At 53.7% G+C, this 19,585-nt stretch overlaps 1 protein-coding gene across 2 annotated transcripts; it reads right to left on the reverse strand.

Annotated features, from left to right (window-relative positions):
- Positions 1 to 1,997: 1,997 nt before the first annotated feature.
- CDR2L (cerebellar degeneration related protein 2 like) lies at positions 1,998 to 19,350 on the reverse strand. 2 transcript variants are annotated; one of them, XM_008011803.3, is made up of 6 exons: positions 18,861 to 18,969; positions 15,133 to 15,354; positions 8,204 to 8,316; positions 6,939 to 7,087; positions 6,200 to 6,364; positions 1,998 to 4,602 (listed from the first exon to the last, which is right to left on the reverse strand). In XM_008011803.3, exons 3-6 carry the CDS (start codon positions 8,240 to 8,242, stop codon positions 3,711 to 3,713), a joined length of 1,245 nt encoding a protein of 414 aa, XP_008009994.2. In that variant the 5' UTR covers positions 8,243 to 8,316; positions 15,133 to 15,354; positions 18,861 to 18,969; the 3' UTR covers positions 1,998 to 3,710. The 2 variants fall into 2 exon arrangements, with proteins under 2 accessions (XP_008009994.2, XP_008009993.2); XM_008011802.3 differs by lacking the exon at positions 15,133 to 15,354 and having other exon boundaries at positions 18,861 to 19,350.
- Positions 19,351 to 19,585: the final 235 nt, after the last annotated feature.

Here is a 19,585-nt window from a genome sequence, read left to right on the forward strand (position 1 = left end):
TTGCTGTGTGCCCCAGGCTGGAGTGCAGTGGCGCGATCTCGGCTCACTGCAAGCTCCGCCTCCCGGGTTTACGCCATTCTCCTGCCTCAGCCTCCCGAGTAGCTGGGACTACAGGCGCCTGCCACCACGCCCGGCTAATTTTCTTGTATTTTTAGTAGAGACGGGGTTTCACTGTGTTAGCCTGGATGGTCTCGATCTCCTGACCTAGTGATCCGTCCGTCTCGGCCTCCCAAAGTGCTGGGATTACAGGCTTGAGCCACCGCGCCCGGCTTGGACAGCAATTCTTAAGTTCAGGATGGACATTACTAAATCTGGAGGGGGTTGGGTGGAGCATGGGGAGTCTGAAAAAGTGCTATCATTTCGCTTTTTTTTTTTTTTGAGATGGAGTCTCGCTCTGTCTCCCAGGCTGGAGTGCAATGGTGCGATCTCGGCTGACTGCAACCTCTACTTCCCGGTTCAAGTGATCTTCCCACCTCAGCCTCCTAAATAGCTAGAATTTTTGTATTTTTAGTAGAGACAGGGTTTTACCATGTTGGCCAGGCTGGTCTCAAACTCTTGATGTCACATGATCTGCCCGCCTCAGCCTCCCAAAGTGCTGGGATTACAGGCATGAGCCACCGCGCCCAGCCTATCATTTTGCATTGAGGAGAACAAAAAACCCAACGGATTGAGGGCACTTCCAGAAAAGAGGGAGGCTGGCAGAATCTTGGTGACAGGGACTCCTCCAGAAGATGAGCCCCTCTATGTACCGTTCTCTCTATAACATGGGGAGGAGATGGATGTCTGAGGAAGAATGGGAGTGGTGAGGTTTTTCATGTATATGGAAGAGAGATGTGGGGTTTATCAGCTTGAAAAACACCAGGCCTTCACAGGAATGGCCTTCTTGTCATTCCTGTGACTGTCCTGTGTCATCAATGGGTGGCTCACCAAAGGCAGGTCAGCTTCCCCACCCCTCATGGTCCTTCAGGGTATCAGTCTGGCCCTGGACTCACTGCCATGGCTTCTCATTGCACTTAGGAGGCCCGAGCTCCCCTGAACCTTTGGGCGCTTTGGGAGCCTGGCCTCCACCCTCTGTCCTGGCCCCCCCCCCCCCACCGCCCCAGCTGCTCCCTGCGCCTCCACTGGTCTTCCCATTGGTTCCTCCCCAGCCTTCTGGTTTCAGCTTCATCATCACCTCTCCAGAGGTGCCCCGACCACTCTCGCTTAGCATTTCTCAATCTTTTTTTTCCATGATTGCTCCACATTCCCACCTCAAAGAGCCTGTTTAGACACTTTCTCCCAATTGCTCCCCCAGAAATTTTAGTAACACTGTGTATCTCTTCATGTGCTGTATTTATATATCTAGATATGATTTTTTTTTTTTTTGAGACAGGGTCTCGCTCTGTTGCCCAGGTTGGAGTGCAGTGGTGCGATCATAGGTCACTTCAGCTTTGACTTCCCAGGCTCGTGATCCTCCCACCTCAGCCTCCTGAATAGCTGGGACTACAAATACACACCACCTTGCTCTGCTAATTTTCAAAAAATGTTTTGTAGAGAGGGAGGGGGTCTTGCTATGTTGCCCAGGCTGGTCTCAAACTTCTGGGCTCGAGTGATCCACTGTGGCCTCCCAAAAGGCGGGGATTATAGGCATGAGCCACTGCGCCAGGTCGATTTTTCTTCCTTTTTTTTTTAAAAACTTGGTTCACCCTGTTGAACCCAGGTGCTCTAGCTGAGAGGTAGCACTACCCTCCTGCCCTGATTTTTCCATCATGCTACATCTTTTGTTTAATTATTTTGGGTGGATCTCTCCACACAAGAATGTAAACTCCAAGGGAAGAGAGGCCCTGCTGGCTTGTTCACCATGTATCCCTAGCTGGCCCTCAATAAATATAGAAACTTCTGCCAGAGGCTGCTATTTGGAGCTGTTCAGACTCAGGGAAGTGGGACCCAGGATGCTACCCTCTCCCACGGCTGGGCGCGATTCGAGGCAGGTGTGTGAGATGCACAGCGATGGGCCATTTCTGCTTTTAGAATACTGGTGCATTTTTTATTAAAGAAGAGAATAAAGCATTTGTAAATATATTTCTCTCATGTATACTTCAAAGGTGACGCTGGTCTGCCACTACAGAGCTGGGGAGCAAACAGGCTGGAGCTCTTCCCCCCACCCTTCCACACTCCTTTTGCCCAGATAACAGAGACACACAGAGGGCAGGGAGCTGCCTAGCCTCAAAGGACAAGTTTCCCAGTTTCATGTACAGAAGGACGCAGTCGCCACCAGCTCCCATCACAGTGCCGCCCGGAAAGCAGGTGGTGTCTCCAGGAGGTCAGGGATGCTTGGTAAGAAAACCCCTTTACCCATTAGAAATAAATAAGGCATGAAGGTTCCCACTGGGCTCCCGGTACAGAGGCCAGGGCCCCCGCCTTCCACTGACTGTATGGCTCCTCTGGTTTCTAGGGTCTCAGAAAGGGTGGCAGAAGGAACCAGAAGCTGCTCAGGGCAAGCTGGGGACCTGGGTGTCTCTTAGCTGAACCTTGACTTTCTGACATCTTGAAGCAAAACCCCTGACCCAGCTGGGTCCTCAAAAGTCCCCCACAAAGGTGGGAAGTTAAGAGCAGGCATTTTATGGGAGGGAGGGAGGGAGGGAGCATGTTCCTCAGCCCCATCCCAATTCAACAGAATGCAGCATGGGGTGAAAACCCCAGTCCCCAGTGAACGGCAGGCAGGGGTGGACACTGGGACCACTGGCTGGTGGTGCATGTCCAGAGCATTCTGGGGACTGCAGACATGACCTGTGCCAGGGTTGGCCTGTGAGGAGCGTGGAGTGACTGAGACATCATGGTCCCTGAGATGGGGGCAAGCACAGAGAGGGGAGTCAGAGGCCAAGCTTGATTAGTTGGAGGCAGTGTGAAGGGATGAGGGCTCCCCACTGCCCCGGCCCCTGGAAAGCTTAAGGCCCAGCAGGCATTTCCGAGGTTGGAAGCCGAGGAGGCCGGCTCTGAGCGAAACTGCATCAGTCTGCTGAGGGGCTCCTTTTCCTCCTCCTCTGACTGGCTACAGATCTGTGGTGGGCCAGGAGTATCCAGGGAGAAACCTGTCCTTGGCCGGGCTGGAGCAGGGACACTCCAGGCCCAGCTGAGGCTTCCTGCTCTGCATGGCAGGGGACATCTCTGACCTGGTCAGGACCTTGGGGGTGGGACAGCTGGTACTAAGGGAATGTCAGCACATCAGGGCTGGGGAGAAGCAGTGGGTGGTCCAGGAAACCCCTGAAACAGCTGGCCCTGGGGTCCCCTTTCAAGTGTTTCCAGTTGTGGCAAGGGGTCAAGGAGACCTTGCATTGCAAATCTCTTAGAAAAAAACAAACTTAACCAAAAAACAGCCAACTGATCCAGAATGGCTTTCTCAGAAGCCTGGCCACCATTCTGAGGGTGAGGTGCAGGGTCAGGAAGCCTGGGGCTGGGGGAGCTGGGGGATCCCTGGGGTAGTGGGGACATTTGGCTTTGAACTCTGAGCTGCGCCTTTGGGCTGGCGCGAGGTGGCCAAGGGCTCCTGGGAGGCAGAACAGGTGGGCTGCCTCCGCTCAGCAGGGAACATGCTGCGTGCTTCCGGATCAGGAGGTCGCGTGCTGTGGTGGCAGGCCGCTAAAGGGCGCTCGCTCTCTGGAAGCTGCACCGCCCAGGCCTGAGGGACCCCACGGCCTCCACCCTGGGGGAGGCTGCAGGCCGGGCGAGGGTCACTTGCTGCTGTGCGTCTTGACTTTGGTGGCGTTGATGTCAGCCTTGGTCTTCTGGATCCTGGAGAATATCTCCTTAAAGAGTGCCTTGTACTCGGGCTGGCTGTGCTCCAGCCGCTTGTCGACAGCCTCCACGTGCTGGCTTAGGCTCTTCTCACCTGCCTTGGCCTCCCCCTGGCCCTCCTCACCCCCGCGCAAGTCCCTCCACGAGCTGTCCCGGGAGATGGGGCGCGAGGTCTGCACACCGGTGTGCCGCACCCCGGCCCCATGCTGCCGGCACTTGCTCAGCAGCTCCTCGTACTTCTCGAGCAGCGCGTGGTACTGCTCGTCCACCTCCCGCAGAATGGACATGCCCCGCTTGCGCACACTGTTGGCGTGCAGTGTGAGGTTGCCCGCGTGCCGGCTGGCTGGGTCTTTGGCCACGATGGCGTTGAGCGCAGTGTCGCTGCAGCTCTTGCGCACCACGTGGCCTGGGGAGGCGGCAGGTGAGGAGATACCGTCCTGGGCGCCTGAGTCGTCCCCGCGGCCGGGCTGGGGATCGTCGGCCTCAGGGGCCTGCGTGAGGGGTGCAAGCAGGGCTTCGGCCAGGTGGTCGTCCGGGCCCAGTAGGTAGGTCTTGGCCTGCTTCATCTGCTGCAGCTCCAGCAGCTCTGCCTCCAGCTCTTGCACGCGCAGGCGACAGGCCTCCATCTCGCACAGCTGGCGCTCCAGCTCGGAGTACTCCTGCAGCACCGCGGTGTACTCGCGCTCCGCCCGCTCCTTGCGCTGCCGCTCCTGGCTCACCTGGGAGCGCAGCGCCCCCACCAGGGACTGCAGCCGCTCGTTCTCCTGCTCCAGGGGCCGCGGGCCCAGCTCCAGGGAGGAACTGTGTAGGCGGAAAGCATCCTTGCACCTGGCGGGGAGTGGAAGCCCGAGCGAGGTGGGGGCGGAGGAGAGGGCAGTGGTCACGGTCACGGCCAAGGCTGAGAAGCCCAGCCCTTACATCTCTCTTGTTCTCTGGGCTGAAATTGTTTGCCCCTCTCCGTTGGCTCTCCACCCTCCTCCACCCTTCTCCCCCTGCTCTCTGCCCCTGGAGGCTGACCACCACGGACCGCCTCTGCCAGGTTGCTTGGTTCTCCCCTGAGCTTGGCACATGGGAGGCACTGGCTAGAGATCCGAGGGGGGAGCAGAGGCCGTGGAGTGTATCTTCCTTGGGCTCTCCATGGTTAATGGTGACCAGGCAGCCTTCTCCATACATTCTAGGTGCCCGTAACCTCCCTTCCCCCTTGCTCTTTGAGGCCTAGGCCTGGTGGCAGCTCCACTCTGCTGCAACCCTGGGGCACTATAGTGTCCCTGTGGTTTCCCTACGCCCTGCCCACACCTCTTCTTCATTTAACTTTTCCATTACTCTGTGTAAGAGACTGTTTCCTGCCAGGACCCTTATTGAAACACCCACTACATATGAAACATGTATTTTTCCATTATTAAGTGGTTATCTGGTCTTAGATTTAACAGGAACTGAAAAGCACAGTGGGTTACCCCTCCTGGGTTAGCATCCTGGCTGAACCTCTTACTAAACAGGTGACCTTGGATAAGACACACAACCTCTGCGCTTCAATTTTATCATCTGGAGAGTAGGCATCATAAAACACCCCCAAGAGTGTTGCCATAAGAATTATATCAGCTGGCTGGGCGCAGTGGCTCAAGCCTGTAATCCCAGCACTTTGGGAGGCCGAGACGGGCGGATCACGAGGTCAGGAGATAGAGACCATCCTGGCTGACCCGGTGAAACCCCGTCTCTACTGAAAAATTTGTAAACTAGCCGGGCAAGGTGGCGGGTGCCTGTGGTCCCAGCTACTCAAGAGGCTGAGGCAGGAGAATGGCATAAACCCGGAAGGCGGAGCTTGCAGTTAGCTGACATCCGGCCACTGCACTCCAGCCTAGGTCACAGAGCGAGACTCCGTCTCAAAAAAAAAAAAAAAAAGAATTATATCAGCTTAGGCCAGGCGCGGTGGCTCACGCCTGTAATCCCAGCACTTCTGGGAGGCTGAGGCGGGTGGATCACGAGGTCAGGAGACTGAAACCATCCTGGCTAACATGGTGAAACCCCGTCTCTACTAAAAATACACACACACACACACACACAAAAATGAGCCGGGTGTGGTGGTGGGCGCCTGTAGTCCCAGCTACTCTGGAGGCTGAGGCAGGAGAATGGCGTGAACCTGGGAGGCAGAGCTTGCAGTGAGCCGAGATCGCACCACTGCACTCCAGCCTGGGTGACAGAGCAAGACTCCGTCTCAAAAAAAAAAAAAAGAAAAGAAAAATTGTATCAGCATAGTGGCAGCACACAGCCAGGGCTCAGTAAACGCCAGCTGCTATGACTGTCATTAGCAACAGGCCCAGTCTCTCTGATGGCCTGGATGATGCACCAACAGCACCCTGCTGTCTGCTGCCTCTCCTTCCTCCCATAGCTGGCAATCCCAGAGACACCAAGGAGCACTCTCACCTACCGGGGGCTGGTGCATAGCTCCTTGAGGCAGGGGAAGGTGTGGATGGTACGCCTGCGTTCCCGCTTCTCCCGGAGCACTTGCAGCTGCTCCAGGCTTCTTAGTTGCTCCACCTGGGCCTGCAGCTCCTCCACCTGGGCCTGGAGGCGCTCAATGGTCTCCGTCAGCCTGGGAGTGGGGCGGTGGACACACAGGGACTTTAAGGGGATGGGGCCAGTTTGCCTCATGGCAGCCCTGGCTCCCTGAAGATGGAGAGACGTTGGGTAGGAGGTAGACAGGTACCCTTGAGCCGCTGTTGGGTTCTGAGGTAGGGTGGGGAATTCTCTGCATGCCCAAGGACCCGCCCTTCTTTTATACCTCTCAGGCGAGCTGATGACTTCTCCTCTGTGCCACCTCAGTTCCTTGTCACTCCTCTATCACTTATTGTCCTGCACTGCCATAAAATATTTACATGCCTGCCTTCTCTTCCAGGCTGTGAGGTCTTATAGGGCAGGACAATGCCTTTGTTTCCCCATCGTTGCATCCCCAGTGTATAAAAAAGAGTCTAGCGCATAGTTGGTGCTTAAAGCAAGGTTGCAGCCTGAATGTTAAACCACACAAAATCCACAAGGACGAGCTCACTCCCATCCCAGGTTCCTAGGGAGACATGCACAAGTCACACCCATCAGTCCATGGGCTCCTGTGTACACTCAGCCCTGGGGGCTCTCCCTCGCCTGCCCCCCGCTCTCACCCGGGCCCTCACCCATGGATCTTCTGCTGGGCGGCCTTGCTCTCCAGCACCAGCCTGTGGTTGGTCAGCTCCAGGTCCCGGGCTGTCAGGTCCAGCTGCTCGTAGACTTTGGCGTGCTGCTCGTTCACGTGCCGCAGCGTGTCCAGCTGCTTGGTTAGGTACTGGGGGTGGAAGCACATTGAGTAACCTTTTGGAATTGGGCAGGGGCAAATGTCTCTGCCTAGACCCTCCTTCTACTTCTTTTTTTGTCTTTTTTGTTTTCTTTTCTTTTCTTTGAGACAGAGTCTTGCCGTATTGCCCAGGCTGAAGTGCAGTGGCGTGATTTTGACTCACTGCAACCTCTGCCTCCTGAGTTCAAGTGATTCTCCTGCCTCAGCCTCCTGAGTAGCTGGAACTATAGGTGCCCGCCACCATGCCTGGCTAATTTTGGTATTTTTAGTAGAGACAGGGTTTCACCATATTGGCCAGGCTGGTCTTGAACTCCTGACCTCAAGTGATCTGCCTGCCTCTGCCTCTCAAAGTGCTGGGATTATAGGCGTGCGCCACCACCCCAGCCCCTTTTTTTTTTTTTTTTTAACTTCTAAAATCTTTTTTATTTTATTTATTTATTTTTAAGACAGGGTCTTGCTCTGTTGCCTTGGCTGGAGTGCAGTGGCACAATCACGGCTCACTGCAGCCTCAACCTCCAGGCTCAAGCGATCCTCACCTCATCCTCTCAAATAGCTGGGACCACAGGCGCATGCCACTATAGCCAGCTAATTTTTGTATTTTTTGTAGAGACAAGGTTTCGCCACGTTGCCTGGGCTCAAGTATTTCACCCACCTTGGCCTCCCAAAGTGCTGGGATTACAAGCATGAGCCACCACACCCAGCCTCTTCTCCCCTTCTAAGGACAAGTTTGCTTTGATGTATTTGTCTTCAGCTGAGTGGGGCTTAAAAATGGTTGTTCAGGCTGGGCATGGTGGCTCATGCCTGTAATCCTAGCATTTTAGGAGGCTGAGGTGGGAGGATCACTTGAACTCAGGAGTTAGAGACCAGCTTGGGCAACATGGTGAGACTTGGTCTCTATTTAAAGAAAAAACACAAAACTGATGGTGCAATAGGGCTGCCTGAGATAGCTGTGCTATCCTTGTACAGGATAGCACAGTTGTGAACTATACCAGGCTATTGGGCTAAGGCTGTGTCTGATAAGCTGGCACCTTATTCTAAGTTGCATAAAGTCACACACAGGCCAAGGGGCCCTTGAGGGGTGTGGGCAAGCACATGCAGGGCCCTCACCTCGATCTCCTGCACCTGTTCCTCATTGGTGGCGTACATCTGCTGCAGGGACCCCTCCAGCTCCTTGTTCCTCTCCAGCAGAGTCTTCCCCAGCTCTGCAGCTAGGTGCAAGTCTAGGATAGGAGAAACGTGAGCATGAGAACAAAGGCAGAGGATGCCCATTCATGTTCCGAGCATCTACTCTAGGTGATCCCCACGTAACCAAGACACCGGGAGCCTCCAGGCCTGGGAGGAGACGTAAGCCAGGAGCTAAGCCTTTGCACTGTTACTTCTGCCTGGAATGTTCTTTCCTGACACTTCCAGGACTTGCTGCCTCTTCTCCTTCAAGTCTGTGCCTATCACTTTCTCCAATCACTTGGTTCAGTCACACTGTTCCCTGCCCTGCAGTCTCTCTCCCGCTTCATCTTTCTCCTTAGCACTTAGCACCATCTAATTTCCCAAGCAAGTTACTCCTTTATCTTTTTCAGCTCCCTCAACTAACTGTGAGCTCATGGGGCAGTTTTTTTTTTTTCTTTTAAGGGATGGGGCCCAGGCTGGGGTGCAGTGAGTATTTACAGGTGTGATCATATGTGCTGCAGCCTTGAGCTCCTGGGCTCAAGCGATCTTCCTCCCTCAGCCTCCCAGGGCAACATAGTGAGATCTCATCTCTATTAAAAAAAAAAAAAAAAAAAAAAGGTGGTGCAATACTGCTGCCTGGGATAGGATCCCTTGAGCCCAGGAGCTCAAGGCTACAGCGTATATGATCACGCCTGTGAACAGGCGTGGGACTATAATACCAGTTGCTGGGACTACAGGAGTAGTATTTTTTTTTTTTTTTGAGACAGAGTTTTGCTCTTCTTGCTCAGGCTGGAGCGCAGTGGCGCGATCTTGGCTCACTGCAACCTCCGCCTCCCAGGTTCCCGCCAACCATTCTCCTGCCTCAGCCTCCCAAGTAGCTGGGACTACAGGCACCTGCTGCCATGCCTGGCTAATTTTTTGCATTCTTAGTAGAGATGGGGTTTCACCGTGTTAGCCAGGATGGTCTCGATCTCCCGACCTCATAATCCACCCTCCTCGGCCTCCCAAACTGCTGGGATTACAGGCGTGAGCCACAGTGCCTGGCCCCCTTTTTTTTTTTTTTTTCTAAAATCTTCTTTATGCCGGGATTATAGGCACCCACTACCACGCCCGGCTAATGTTTTGTATTTTTAGTAGAGATGGGGTCTCACCATGTTGGCCACACTGGTCTTGAACTCCTGACCTCAGGCCTCCCAAAGTGCTGGGATTATAGGCGTGAGCCACCATACCCGGCTTAAAATTTAAAAAATTTTTTTTGTAGAGACAGGGTCATGTTATATTGCCCAGGCTAGTCTCGAACTCCTGGCCTCAAGCGACCCTCCTACCTTGACCTCTCAAAATGCTAGTATTACAGGCGTGAGCCACCGCACCTGGCAGGGCAGGGATTTTTATGTTTTGCTCATGAATATCCCCAGGGCCTAGGACAGTATCTAGCACAGAGTCAGTGCATAATTTGTCTTTTTGGAAGAATGAGTGAGTGATAAGAGCATGGGCGGACATGGGGCCAGGTGCTGTGGAGTGATGGGCAAAGGAGAGCTTCACTCTCCCCGGGAGGCTCAGGCAAACGGGCAGCTTTCGAGTCGGACTTTGAAGGGTGGATAGGAGGCCGGGTGCAGTGGCTCACGCCTGTAATCCCAGCACTTTGGGAGGCCAAGGTGGGAGGATCACTTGAGGTCGGGAGTTCGAGACCAGCCAGGCCAACATGGTGAAATCCTATCTCTACTAAAAATATAAAAATTAGCCGGGTGTGGTGGCACAAGCCTGTAATCCCAGCTACTTGGGAGGCTGAGGCAGAAGAATCGTTTGAACCTGGGAGACAGAGGTTGCAGTGAGCCGAGATCCTGCCACTGCACTCCAGCCTGAGTGACAGTGCGAGACTCCATCTCAAAAAAAAAAAAAGAAAGAAAAAAAGAAAAGGGTGAATAGGAGCTTGCTGAGAGGCAGAGAGAGCAGAAGGGCTTGCTGAATATTAAAACTGGAAGAGGATTCAGAACTTTTTGGCCCAACTTCTTGGTTTTATGGCTAATGAGCAGGACAGCAGATGGTCACCAGCTGGTTTATGTCCATGCTGGGGGGATAATTCAGGTATTGGGCTCCTGGTTGGGTACCATTTGACCCTAGTGACATGTGCCCTGCTCTCAAACCTTCTCCTTTCCCTGAGCAGCAGAACCATCCTCTTCCCGCGGCAGCCCTGGTGCTTGTACCCTGCAGGACTGGAACCTTCCCTCCCCGACCCCAGTCCAAGGGAAATGAGCACCCATCAGATAGGCTAGGAGGGAATCCGTCTGTTTTCAGGGGGATGGGTGGGTAGAGAGGAGTTAGAAGCAAATGGCAGGTACTAAAATCCCTAAGTTCTCTTTGTGGGTCTGAGTTGTGTGATGATACCTAGACATTTGGAGTGGATACAACCTTCCCAACAACACACATATGTATATTAAATATATTTATTATTTTTTGTTTCTTTCCTTTTTTTTTTTTTGAGACGGAGTCTCGCTTTGTCTCCCAGGCTGGAGAGCAGTGGGGCAATCTCGGCTCACTGCAACCTCCGCCTCCTGGGTTCACGCCATTCTCCTGCGTCAGCCTCCCAAGTAGCTGGGATTACAGGCGCCCACAATCACGTCCAGCTAATTTTTGTATTTTTAATAGAGATGGGGTTTCACCACGTTGGTCAGGCTGGTCTCAAACTCCTGATCTCAAGCAATCCACCCACCTCGGCCTCCCAAAGTGCTGGAATTACAGGTGTGAGCTACTGTGCCTGGCCTGTTTTTTGTTTTAAAAAGAGGCAGGGTGATAAAAATATTCTAAAATTGACTGTGGTGATGGTTGCATAACTCTGTGAATATAATAAAAACCATTGAATTGCACACTTTAAATGAGTGAATTGTATTGTGTATTAATTAAATCTCAATAAATCTGTTTAAAAAAAAAAAAAAAGATTTAGGCTGCTTAATCCAGAGTCAGAGAAGTTGGGGGAGAGCAGGTCCTTAAAGAGGTCATTATAGCAGGCTCAGGCTGAGTTTCACAAGGCTATTTCCTTTTTAAAATAGATTTAATGTTTTTCATAAGGCATGATTGGTGTAAAAAAATCAAACAGTACAGAAAGGTTAAAAACTGGTGATTTAGGCCAGGCGCAGTGGCTCACGCCTATAATCCCAGCTCTTTGGGAGGCCGAGGTGGGTGGATCACTTGAAGTCAGGAGTTCGAGACCAGCCTGGCCAACATGGTAAAACCCTGTCTCTACTAAAAACAAAAATTAGCCAGGCGTGTGCCTGTGGTCCCAGCTACTTGGGAAGTTGAGGCAGGAGGATCACTTGAACCTGGGAGACAGAGGTTGCAGTGAGCCGAGATTGTGTCACTGCACTCCAGCCGGGGTGACAGAGAGAGACCCTGTCTCAAAAAAACAAACCAAACAAACAAACAACAACAAACTGGTGATTTAAAAATTACAGGCCAGGCCAGGTATGGTGGCTCACACCTATAATCCTAGCACTTTGGGAGGCCGAGGTGGGAGGATTGCTTTAGCAAAGGAGTTCAAGACCAGCCTGGGCAATATAATGAGACCCTATCTTTACAAAAAATAAGAAAATTAGTGGGGTGTCTTGGCATATGCCTGTAATCCCAGCTACTTGGTGAGCTGTGATTGTGCTGCTGGACTCCAGCCTGGATGACAGAGTGAGACACTGTCTCTCAAAAAGAAAAAAAAAAGAAAAAAAGAAAGTGTAGACTGGGCACAGTGGTTCATGCCTGTAATCCCAGTGCTTTGAGAGGCTGAGGTGAGAGGACAGCTTGAGGTCCAAAGTTAGAGACTAGCCTGGGAAACATAGCGACACCCTATCTCTTTTTTCCTTTTTTTTGAGATTGAGTCTTTCTCTGTCACCAGGCTGGAGTGCAGTGGTGCATCTTGGCTCACTGCAGCCTCCGCCTCCCAAGTTCAAGCAATTCTCCTGTCTCAGCCTCCCGAGTAGCTGGGACTACAGGCACGCGCTACCACGCCCAGCTAATTTTTGTATTTTTAGTAGAGACGGTGTTTCTCCATGTTGTCCAGGATGGTCTCGATCTCTTGACCTCATGATCCGCCCGCTTCAGCCTCCCAAAGTGTTGGGATCGCGCCCTACCCAAGACCCCATCTCTACAAAAAAATTGTAAAAATTAGCTGGGCATGGTGGTGCAGCTACTAGGTGGGGGGGGGTGCTGTGGTTGCAGCTACTAGGGAAGTTGATGTGGGAGGATTGCTTGAGTCCAGTCGTTTCAGATTACAGTAATGTATGATTGCGCCACTGCATTCCAGTGAGACAAAGCAAGACCCTATCTCTGAAAAAAAAAAAGAATGAAACTAATTAACTTTGTGGTACAAAATGTTTTGTGCAAATCACCGCCCAATTCCTTAGGACACAGAATTCCTTGAACAAAGGGTAGGCCTAGGCATCTGGAACAAAAGGTAGGCCTAGATACAGAATTCCTAGAAACAGAATTCCTGGGACAAAAGGTAGGCCTTCTTGAGGCATTCTGTCAAAAGACTGTCCAGGAAAGCACCGGTCTGTTTCACTTTATGAGGCTGCTGCTTAAAACAGCTCTCAATCTAGGCTGACGATGTAAATCAGATCAAGATGCATGAAGGCAACTCTACTGGGGCCAATATGATGTGGTTCAGGGATCCAGTTCTCTACTGCTTTCCCTTTTTAGATACAGTGATAGTTCTAGGATCTCTGGAGGACGGATGGGCTCTATACTCCCGGACAGAAAGTTTCCTAGATACGGTTGTTTTGGCTGAGCCCTTGCTACGCAATGGACAGAGGCCTGAGAAGGAATAACTGGGGAGCACAAGGGATGTCCTTGAAAAGAAATCTAGACCTGGGGTGGAAGTTTTCCTTTGGGACGAGCCCGGGCAAGCAGTGACTCTTGGTGGGCAGCTGAGAGCAGAGCCTTGGGCCTTCAGCCAAGCTGGGGGCGGAACTGACGTTGCCTTGTGAGAGGCAGAGGGGCCTGACCAGCCACCGAGCCTGGACATAAAGGCTGAGCTGCCCCACAGGAACAAATCTGGAGCCTGCTCCCGTGCACAGAGGTGAGGTTTTGAAACAGCCAAAGTGGAGCCTCCAGGGCTGGGTTTTAGCCAAAGGAGGGCCCTGTGTCATCTGGAGAAGGAGTGCAAAGCTGCTATCCTAGAGCAAGGCTGCAGCAACTTAGCCTGGAAAAACAAAGGCAGCTTTCCCAAACACCTACCTCAGTCATTGAAAACAACAACAACAACAACAAAGAAACCAAATCATGTAAATCATAGATGAGAACCTTTAGCCTTGAGCAATTAACTTTCTGATGAGGATGCCAAGAAAAACTAGTTACGTAACATAAACCTAGTAAGGGAATGAGAATATATGCTGTATGAATTTATTAACTGTAAGTTGGGCAAAAATCTGGTGGTATCTACAAATTGTAAAGTTTGATGTAAAGATCATTGAACTGGGCAACATAGTGAGACCCCTGTCGCTACAGAAAAATTAATTAGCTGGGTGTGCTGGTGCACACCTGTAATCCCAGCTACTCAGAAGGCTGAAGCAGGAGAATTGCCTGAACCCGGGAGGCAGAGGTTGCAGTGAGCCGAGATTGTGCCACTGAACTCCAACCTGGGCGATGGAACGAGACTCTGTCTCAACAAAAAGATGGAACTACGGCCGTATGCTATGTTGTGTGCATGGCAGTAACTCAGGACTCAGGAGCTGGGCAAAATCATCTTCAGTTTGTGATGAGAGAGCCATGCTATCTTCCTGTTTTCCATAGTGGGACTCAAATGTAGCTCATCCTGAACAGTATCCAGTAGTTCAGATATACATGAAAGAGATCAGAGAGCTACCCTCCTAAATGCTTCCCCCCTTGGAAACTGTTATGTGGTCTGCAAAGAGGCCATTGCTACTGATTCTACCTCCTGCCGTGGATGTTGGAGGACACGCTCCATGTAAGTGGCCTTCATGGAGCCCCTGCAGCTTAACTAGAATGCAAAGCCACTGCATCAGAGGTGAGTGAAGAAAGGCCAAGTGCAGTGCAACATCATGCCCCCCTCTTCCAGGTGAGCGTCTGGGCTGTGTGTAGATCTCTAATGCTGGCAGGCCAGGGTGGTATACCAGCCTACACACCAGAGACATCAAAGGTTGCCCTTTGAAGGCAGTGAATCGACTTGGGCCACCTAGTGATTCAGGGACAGGTAGAAAGAGAAACACAATAGAAGCTGTTTGGGGGCAGAGAGGCAGGTCTCAGATCATTTTAGGGAAACTGGATCACAGTGCAAGCTAAGCTGGTCAAAGCTGCCAGGAGGGATCAGGGAAGAGTCTAGAAGTTGCAGAGCAGGGAAATGAGTGGAGCCAAGTGCTAGGGAGAGAACACCAGCTAGCAGAGGGCTGGTGACGGCTCCCGGCTCAGAGGAGAGAGGCCTGGGAACGGGAGAATGGGGGAGCTGGCTAGGCAGGAAGTGAAAGTGGAGTAACAGCCTGTCACAGCTGGATGAATGGGACACACCGGACCAAGCTGGGGAAGGTACTAAGTCTGGGCTACGGGTTTGAACCGTGCAGGTCAAAAGAAAAAAAAAAATAATAAAATAAAATAAAGTCTGGGTTGTCACCTCCCCTGCCTGGACCCCAGGGTTTTCTGGGGTCTCCTTTAGGAGGCTTTAGTGGTTTTACATGAAGCAATGCCCCAGAGGCCTGAGAAGGAATGTCTGGGGAGCCCAGAGCCTGTCTTTGAAAAGAAACTTAGAAATCCCACTGTCCCTCACTGGCTTGGGCACCACAAATTCCACAGCAGAGATGCAGCAAAGGGACGGGACATTTTCAGGGAGGACAAAGGTAAGGGTGTGGGCTCCAGGTAGTGGACACAAGTACTACCTGGCAGGGCTGTTCTCAGCTCCAGGGCATGACTGTCAGCCACTCTGGGTCCACAGAATCAGGGTCAGGTCACCTTTGGGGTAACCGGGGTGGAGGCAGGATCTCCCTCCTGTTGCCAGGTCAGAGCTCTCCTGAGGCTGAGGACTCAAGGTCAGCTAGGCAGGCGGGGAAAGCACAGGTACCAAGGACTTCAAATCTGTGACTCAGCAGCCGCCTCTCAGCCTGGAAGGAGGAATTCACAGGGCCTACCATGCCTGGTCCAAGGTGGGGGAGGAAAGTGGGCCAAAAGAGGGAGTACCAGTGCTTAATAACCAATGGCCCTTCCTCCCTTCCTCCCTCCCTCCCTCCCTCCCTCCCTTCCTTCCTTCCTTCCTTTCTTCCCTCCCTCCCTCCTTCCTTCCTTTCTCTCTCTCTCTCTCTTTCTCTCTGACAGAGTTTTGCTCTTGTTGCCCAGGCTGGAGTGCAATGGCACTATCTCAGCTCACTACAACCTCTGCCTCCTGGGTTCAAGCGAGTCTCCTGCCTCAGCCTCCTGAGTAGCTGGGACTACAGGCATGTGCCACCAAGCCTGGCTAATATTGTATTTTTAGTAGAGACGGGGTTTCTCCATGTTGGTCAGGCTGGTCTCGAACTCCCGACCTTAGGTGATCCGCCTGCCTCGGCCTCCCAAAGTGCTGGGATTACAGGCGTGAGCTGCTGTGCCCAGCTGGCTTTTTCTATTTTTATAGATGTTCATGGCAGTAGGCAGAGGGAACACAGTGAGAATCTAGGACCTCACTTGTCCCATGGCTGCCTTCCACCAGGACAGAGCACCAAAGTCAAACAGGATCTCTACAGTCAAGCTTCTAGAAAGTGGAATTGGGGCCTGCCCTTGGGGCAGGAGGAAACAGATGGGAGGTGAGACCAGGTGGCTGGCTGAGAAAACCATTTCTGGGCCACTCACAGGCAACCAGGGAGCAGCTAGGTGGAAGAGAATTTGTGGGTTGGGAGATGCAACAGGCCTCTGACACCCAATATGGCTGGCCTTTAGCCCCTGCTCTGTCCCACCATCCAGTTCTCCATGCCTGGCCCCTGGGGCACAGAGCAGGCGGGGCCCATGGGAATGCCCCTCAGAACCCGTGTCCAGTGCTTCCTTCAGCCCCTCATTCCCTACTTTGCAGCCTTCTCACGTCACTCCATGACTTGGTACAAGTGTCCCTTCCCCCTGGAATGACTTCTTCCCTCCCTCTCCTGGAGAGCCTCCAGCTCAAAAGGGCCTTGGCATAAACCTTTCTGAGTCCCTGCTGTCCCTGTCGCTGGGTCTACAGCTGCAGAACCCCTCACTCTGACGCCATTGTACGTTTGGTCCTATTTCTGTCTTCTCTAATGTAATGTGGACTCTCTGAGGGCAGAGACTATGTCCTCAGGCTCAGCACAGCACCTGGCCCACAGCAAGCAGACATCCAACTTTCGGCAGGAAGCTCCAGTTTATTCTGAGGCTGTCTCATTTCTGCTTTCCCTCCTGATTCCTGGCCTTTGGCTACCATTGGGGCTGCTGGGTCAGACCGACAGCTGCAGACCAGCAGGGCCAGAGAAGCAAAGGCCTGCAGGGCCCATCCCTCCCGGCAGCCCAGAGCATGGCCACCCAGTGCAGCTGGAGTCTCAGATACTTCTCTCTCTCAAGAAGCTGCGCATCTCTGCACATCTCCCACCTCTACACCCTGGCTCCTTTCCCATCTCTGGGCCAGGAACAGTGCCAAAGCCTTCATTAGGGGTGCAGGAATTAAGTGAGACAGCAACTATTAGCATCGGCCTACCTGAAAACTGTCTTGTCAAGAACTCAGTTTCCAATCTTTCTTTCTAAGCCTGGCTCTTCCAGGAAGCCCTCCCCACTGCCCATAATATTGTGCTACCAGCCGGGCGCGGTGGCTTATGCCTGTAATCCCAGCACTTTGGGAGGCCAAGACAGGTGGATCATTTGAGGTCAGGAGTTTGAGACCAGCCTGGCCAACATGGTGAAACCCTGTCTCTGCTAAAAATACAAAAATTAGCCGGGTGTGGTCCCAGCTACTCAGGAGGCTGAGGCAGGAGAATCACTTGAACCCGGGAGGTGGAGGTTGCAGTGAGCTGAGATCGCACCATTATACTCCAACCTGGGTGACAGAGGGAGACTCTGTCTCAAAATAAATAAATAAATAAAAATAAAAAAGAAAAATATACTGTGCCACCTGCACTTAGTTACAAGCCTGCCTCCTTCACCTGCCAGGGTATACCTTCAGGGTCAGGGCTGTGACTATTCCCAGCTCCCAGGATGGTGTCTGTTACTTAAAGGGAGCCTAATAGGTGTTCATGGAAAAATCTGCTGTTCAGGATAGGAGAGGGGGTTTTCACAATGTGTGGATGTGTGTGTTTGTGTGTGTGTGTGTGAGAGGGGAGCTGTATCTGTGTGTGTGTGTGTGTGTGTGAGGGGAGCTATATCTCATTCCAGGCAAGGAGGCTGAGGTTAGAGTCCAGGACACAGACCATGGCAGGGTCTAGTCCAGCATCCCCAGTCCCACCCTGGTCCCCCTGAGGCTATGATTAACCCTTTTCCTGAGCACAAGGACAGAGCCTCATCTGCCAGTCAATCTTGGCCATGTGGGGAAGTAGGTCGGGGTTTCAGGATCCGGGTAGCTGCTGCACATCAGGGCAAAACCAGCCCTCTGGAGCCTTGTGGATGGAGAGCAGGGTATGGGCACACCACAGCACGCCACGATGGCACAAACTGCAGCAGACTTGTGTCCACACCCCCCAGCTTGCTGGAGGCTGTGGGAAGGTCACTGCTCCCTGGACTCGTTTCCTCACCCCTTCCAGCTCTCACCATCCAAGAACGAGGCATCTTGGGGGAGGAGAGGGTAGAATTGACTCCACTCCAGCAGGCCTCCTCCTGCTTCCTGTCCCAACAGCCCCATCCCCCACTCCTAGTGATGTCACTTCGGCCACCTCATCACCAGCTTCTAACCCCCTTCCAGTCGCCCTTTCTGCCCTCAGATGGCAACTGGGGGCAGCGGAGGTGTATCCCTCTTTATTCAGTCTCTCATCTGGCACACTGGCCGGGATTCCCGAACCTGACCCCCTCCAAACCATGAGCCATTTGCAAGGGGACCGGGCAGGGGAGGGCTAAGCGACTCCTGACTCTTGAAGGCAGATGGGAGACTTGACTTTCTGCTTCTTCACCAGCAAAGACCCGGTACCACTTCTCCCTGAGTAGGAAGCGAGTCGGGGAAACTTTCTGGGAGTCTTAGAGCTCATAAATCCTGGCAGAGACGGGTGCTGCTGGATTTGGTGTGAGATAACTTCCCTCTATACACACGCCACCCTCCCAGCAAAACATGACGAAGGAGCCGCCTCCCGGCCTCCAAAGACTCCTAGCCAGCGCTCAGGCCCCGTAACAATACCAGGGGCGGCTGGGCAGTTGCTGCCTCCAGGATGGGGTGGGCGAGTTGGATGACGGATGCCCTGTGGTCTGGGAAAATAGGAAGACCGCCCCCAGACCCCCACTTTTGCAGGTCTCCACCCGTCCGGTCCGCGTCTTCTCCGGCAGCGCCCCCTCTCTCCACGTCCCGGTTCTCCAGACGCGTCGCTCCTCCGAGTCAGGCGCTCCGGGTCCAGCCCAGCCCCTCCCGGGGTGATAGCGCCCAACAATGGAGAAGCGGACAGGGGTCACCGGGCGCTCCCCGCTTTCCCGCCCCCATCGCCCCCGCGCTCACCCTGCTCCAGGTCTTGCTGGTCGTACCAGGGCTCCTCTTCCTCCGCGGAGAAGTCCTCCATCCCGGCGGCTCTCCGCATGGCCCCGCGGGCGGCGGGCGGGTGCTGCGGCGGCGCGGCTCAGGGCCGGGACGCGCGGCCCGGGACAATGCGGCGGAGGCGGGCCGGGCCTCCAGCGTTGGGAACTCGGGCTACAGCGCCCGCGCCGCGCCCCCTCGCCATCAACCGCTCGCCGCGAGCCCACGCGGGGCCTGGCGCTTTGCCACGGTCCGGCCCGGCCGGGGTCGCGCAGAGCCGGGGGCGCCGGGTGGCGGCTACACAAAGGGTGGAGGGGCGGGGACTGCGGGTGGGACGGCGGCAGGGAGGATCGGGTCTGCAGGCGGGTCTGGGGCGCTAGGAGCGCGCGGGTGCCGTGGCGGGCGCCCCCAGCCCAGCTCGGGTACGCGCTGCCCCTGGCCCGCCCGGCGACACCCGGAGCCGCCGCTGCATCTTGGCGGAGCCCGCCTGCAGCTTGCAGAGCCCGGCTCCGCGGGGTGGGGCCGCCCGCCGCCGACCAATCAGGAGGCGTATGCAAAGCTGGAGGCGGAGCCGAGGGCGGAACCCTCCTGGTGTCTTGGTCTGGGAGTTGCTAGATCAACCCTTTTTCGTCCTCCTTCCCCCGACGACCGATTCAGTTTATGTCTCATGTCTAAAATTACGTTATTTTAGAAGTTGTCGTCTCTCCTAG

Source organism: Chlorocebus sabaeus, chromosome 16 (genome assembly GCF_047675955.1).
Source record: "Chlorocebus sabaeus isolate Y175 chromosome 16, mChlSab1.0.hap1, whole genome shotgun sequence".
NCBI lineage: Eukaryota > Metazoa > Chordata > Mammalia > Primates > Cercopithecidae > Chlorocebus > Chlorocebus sabaeus.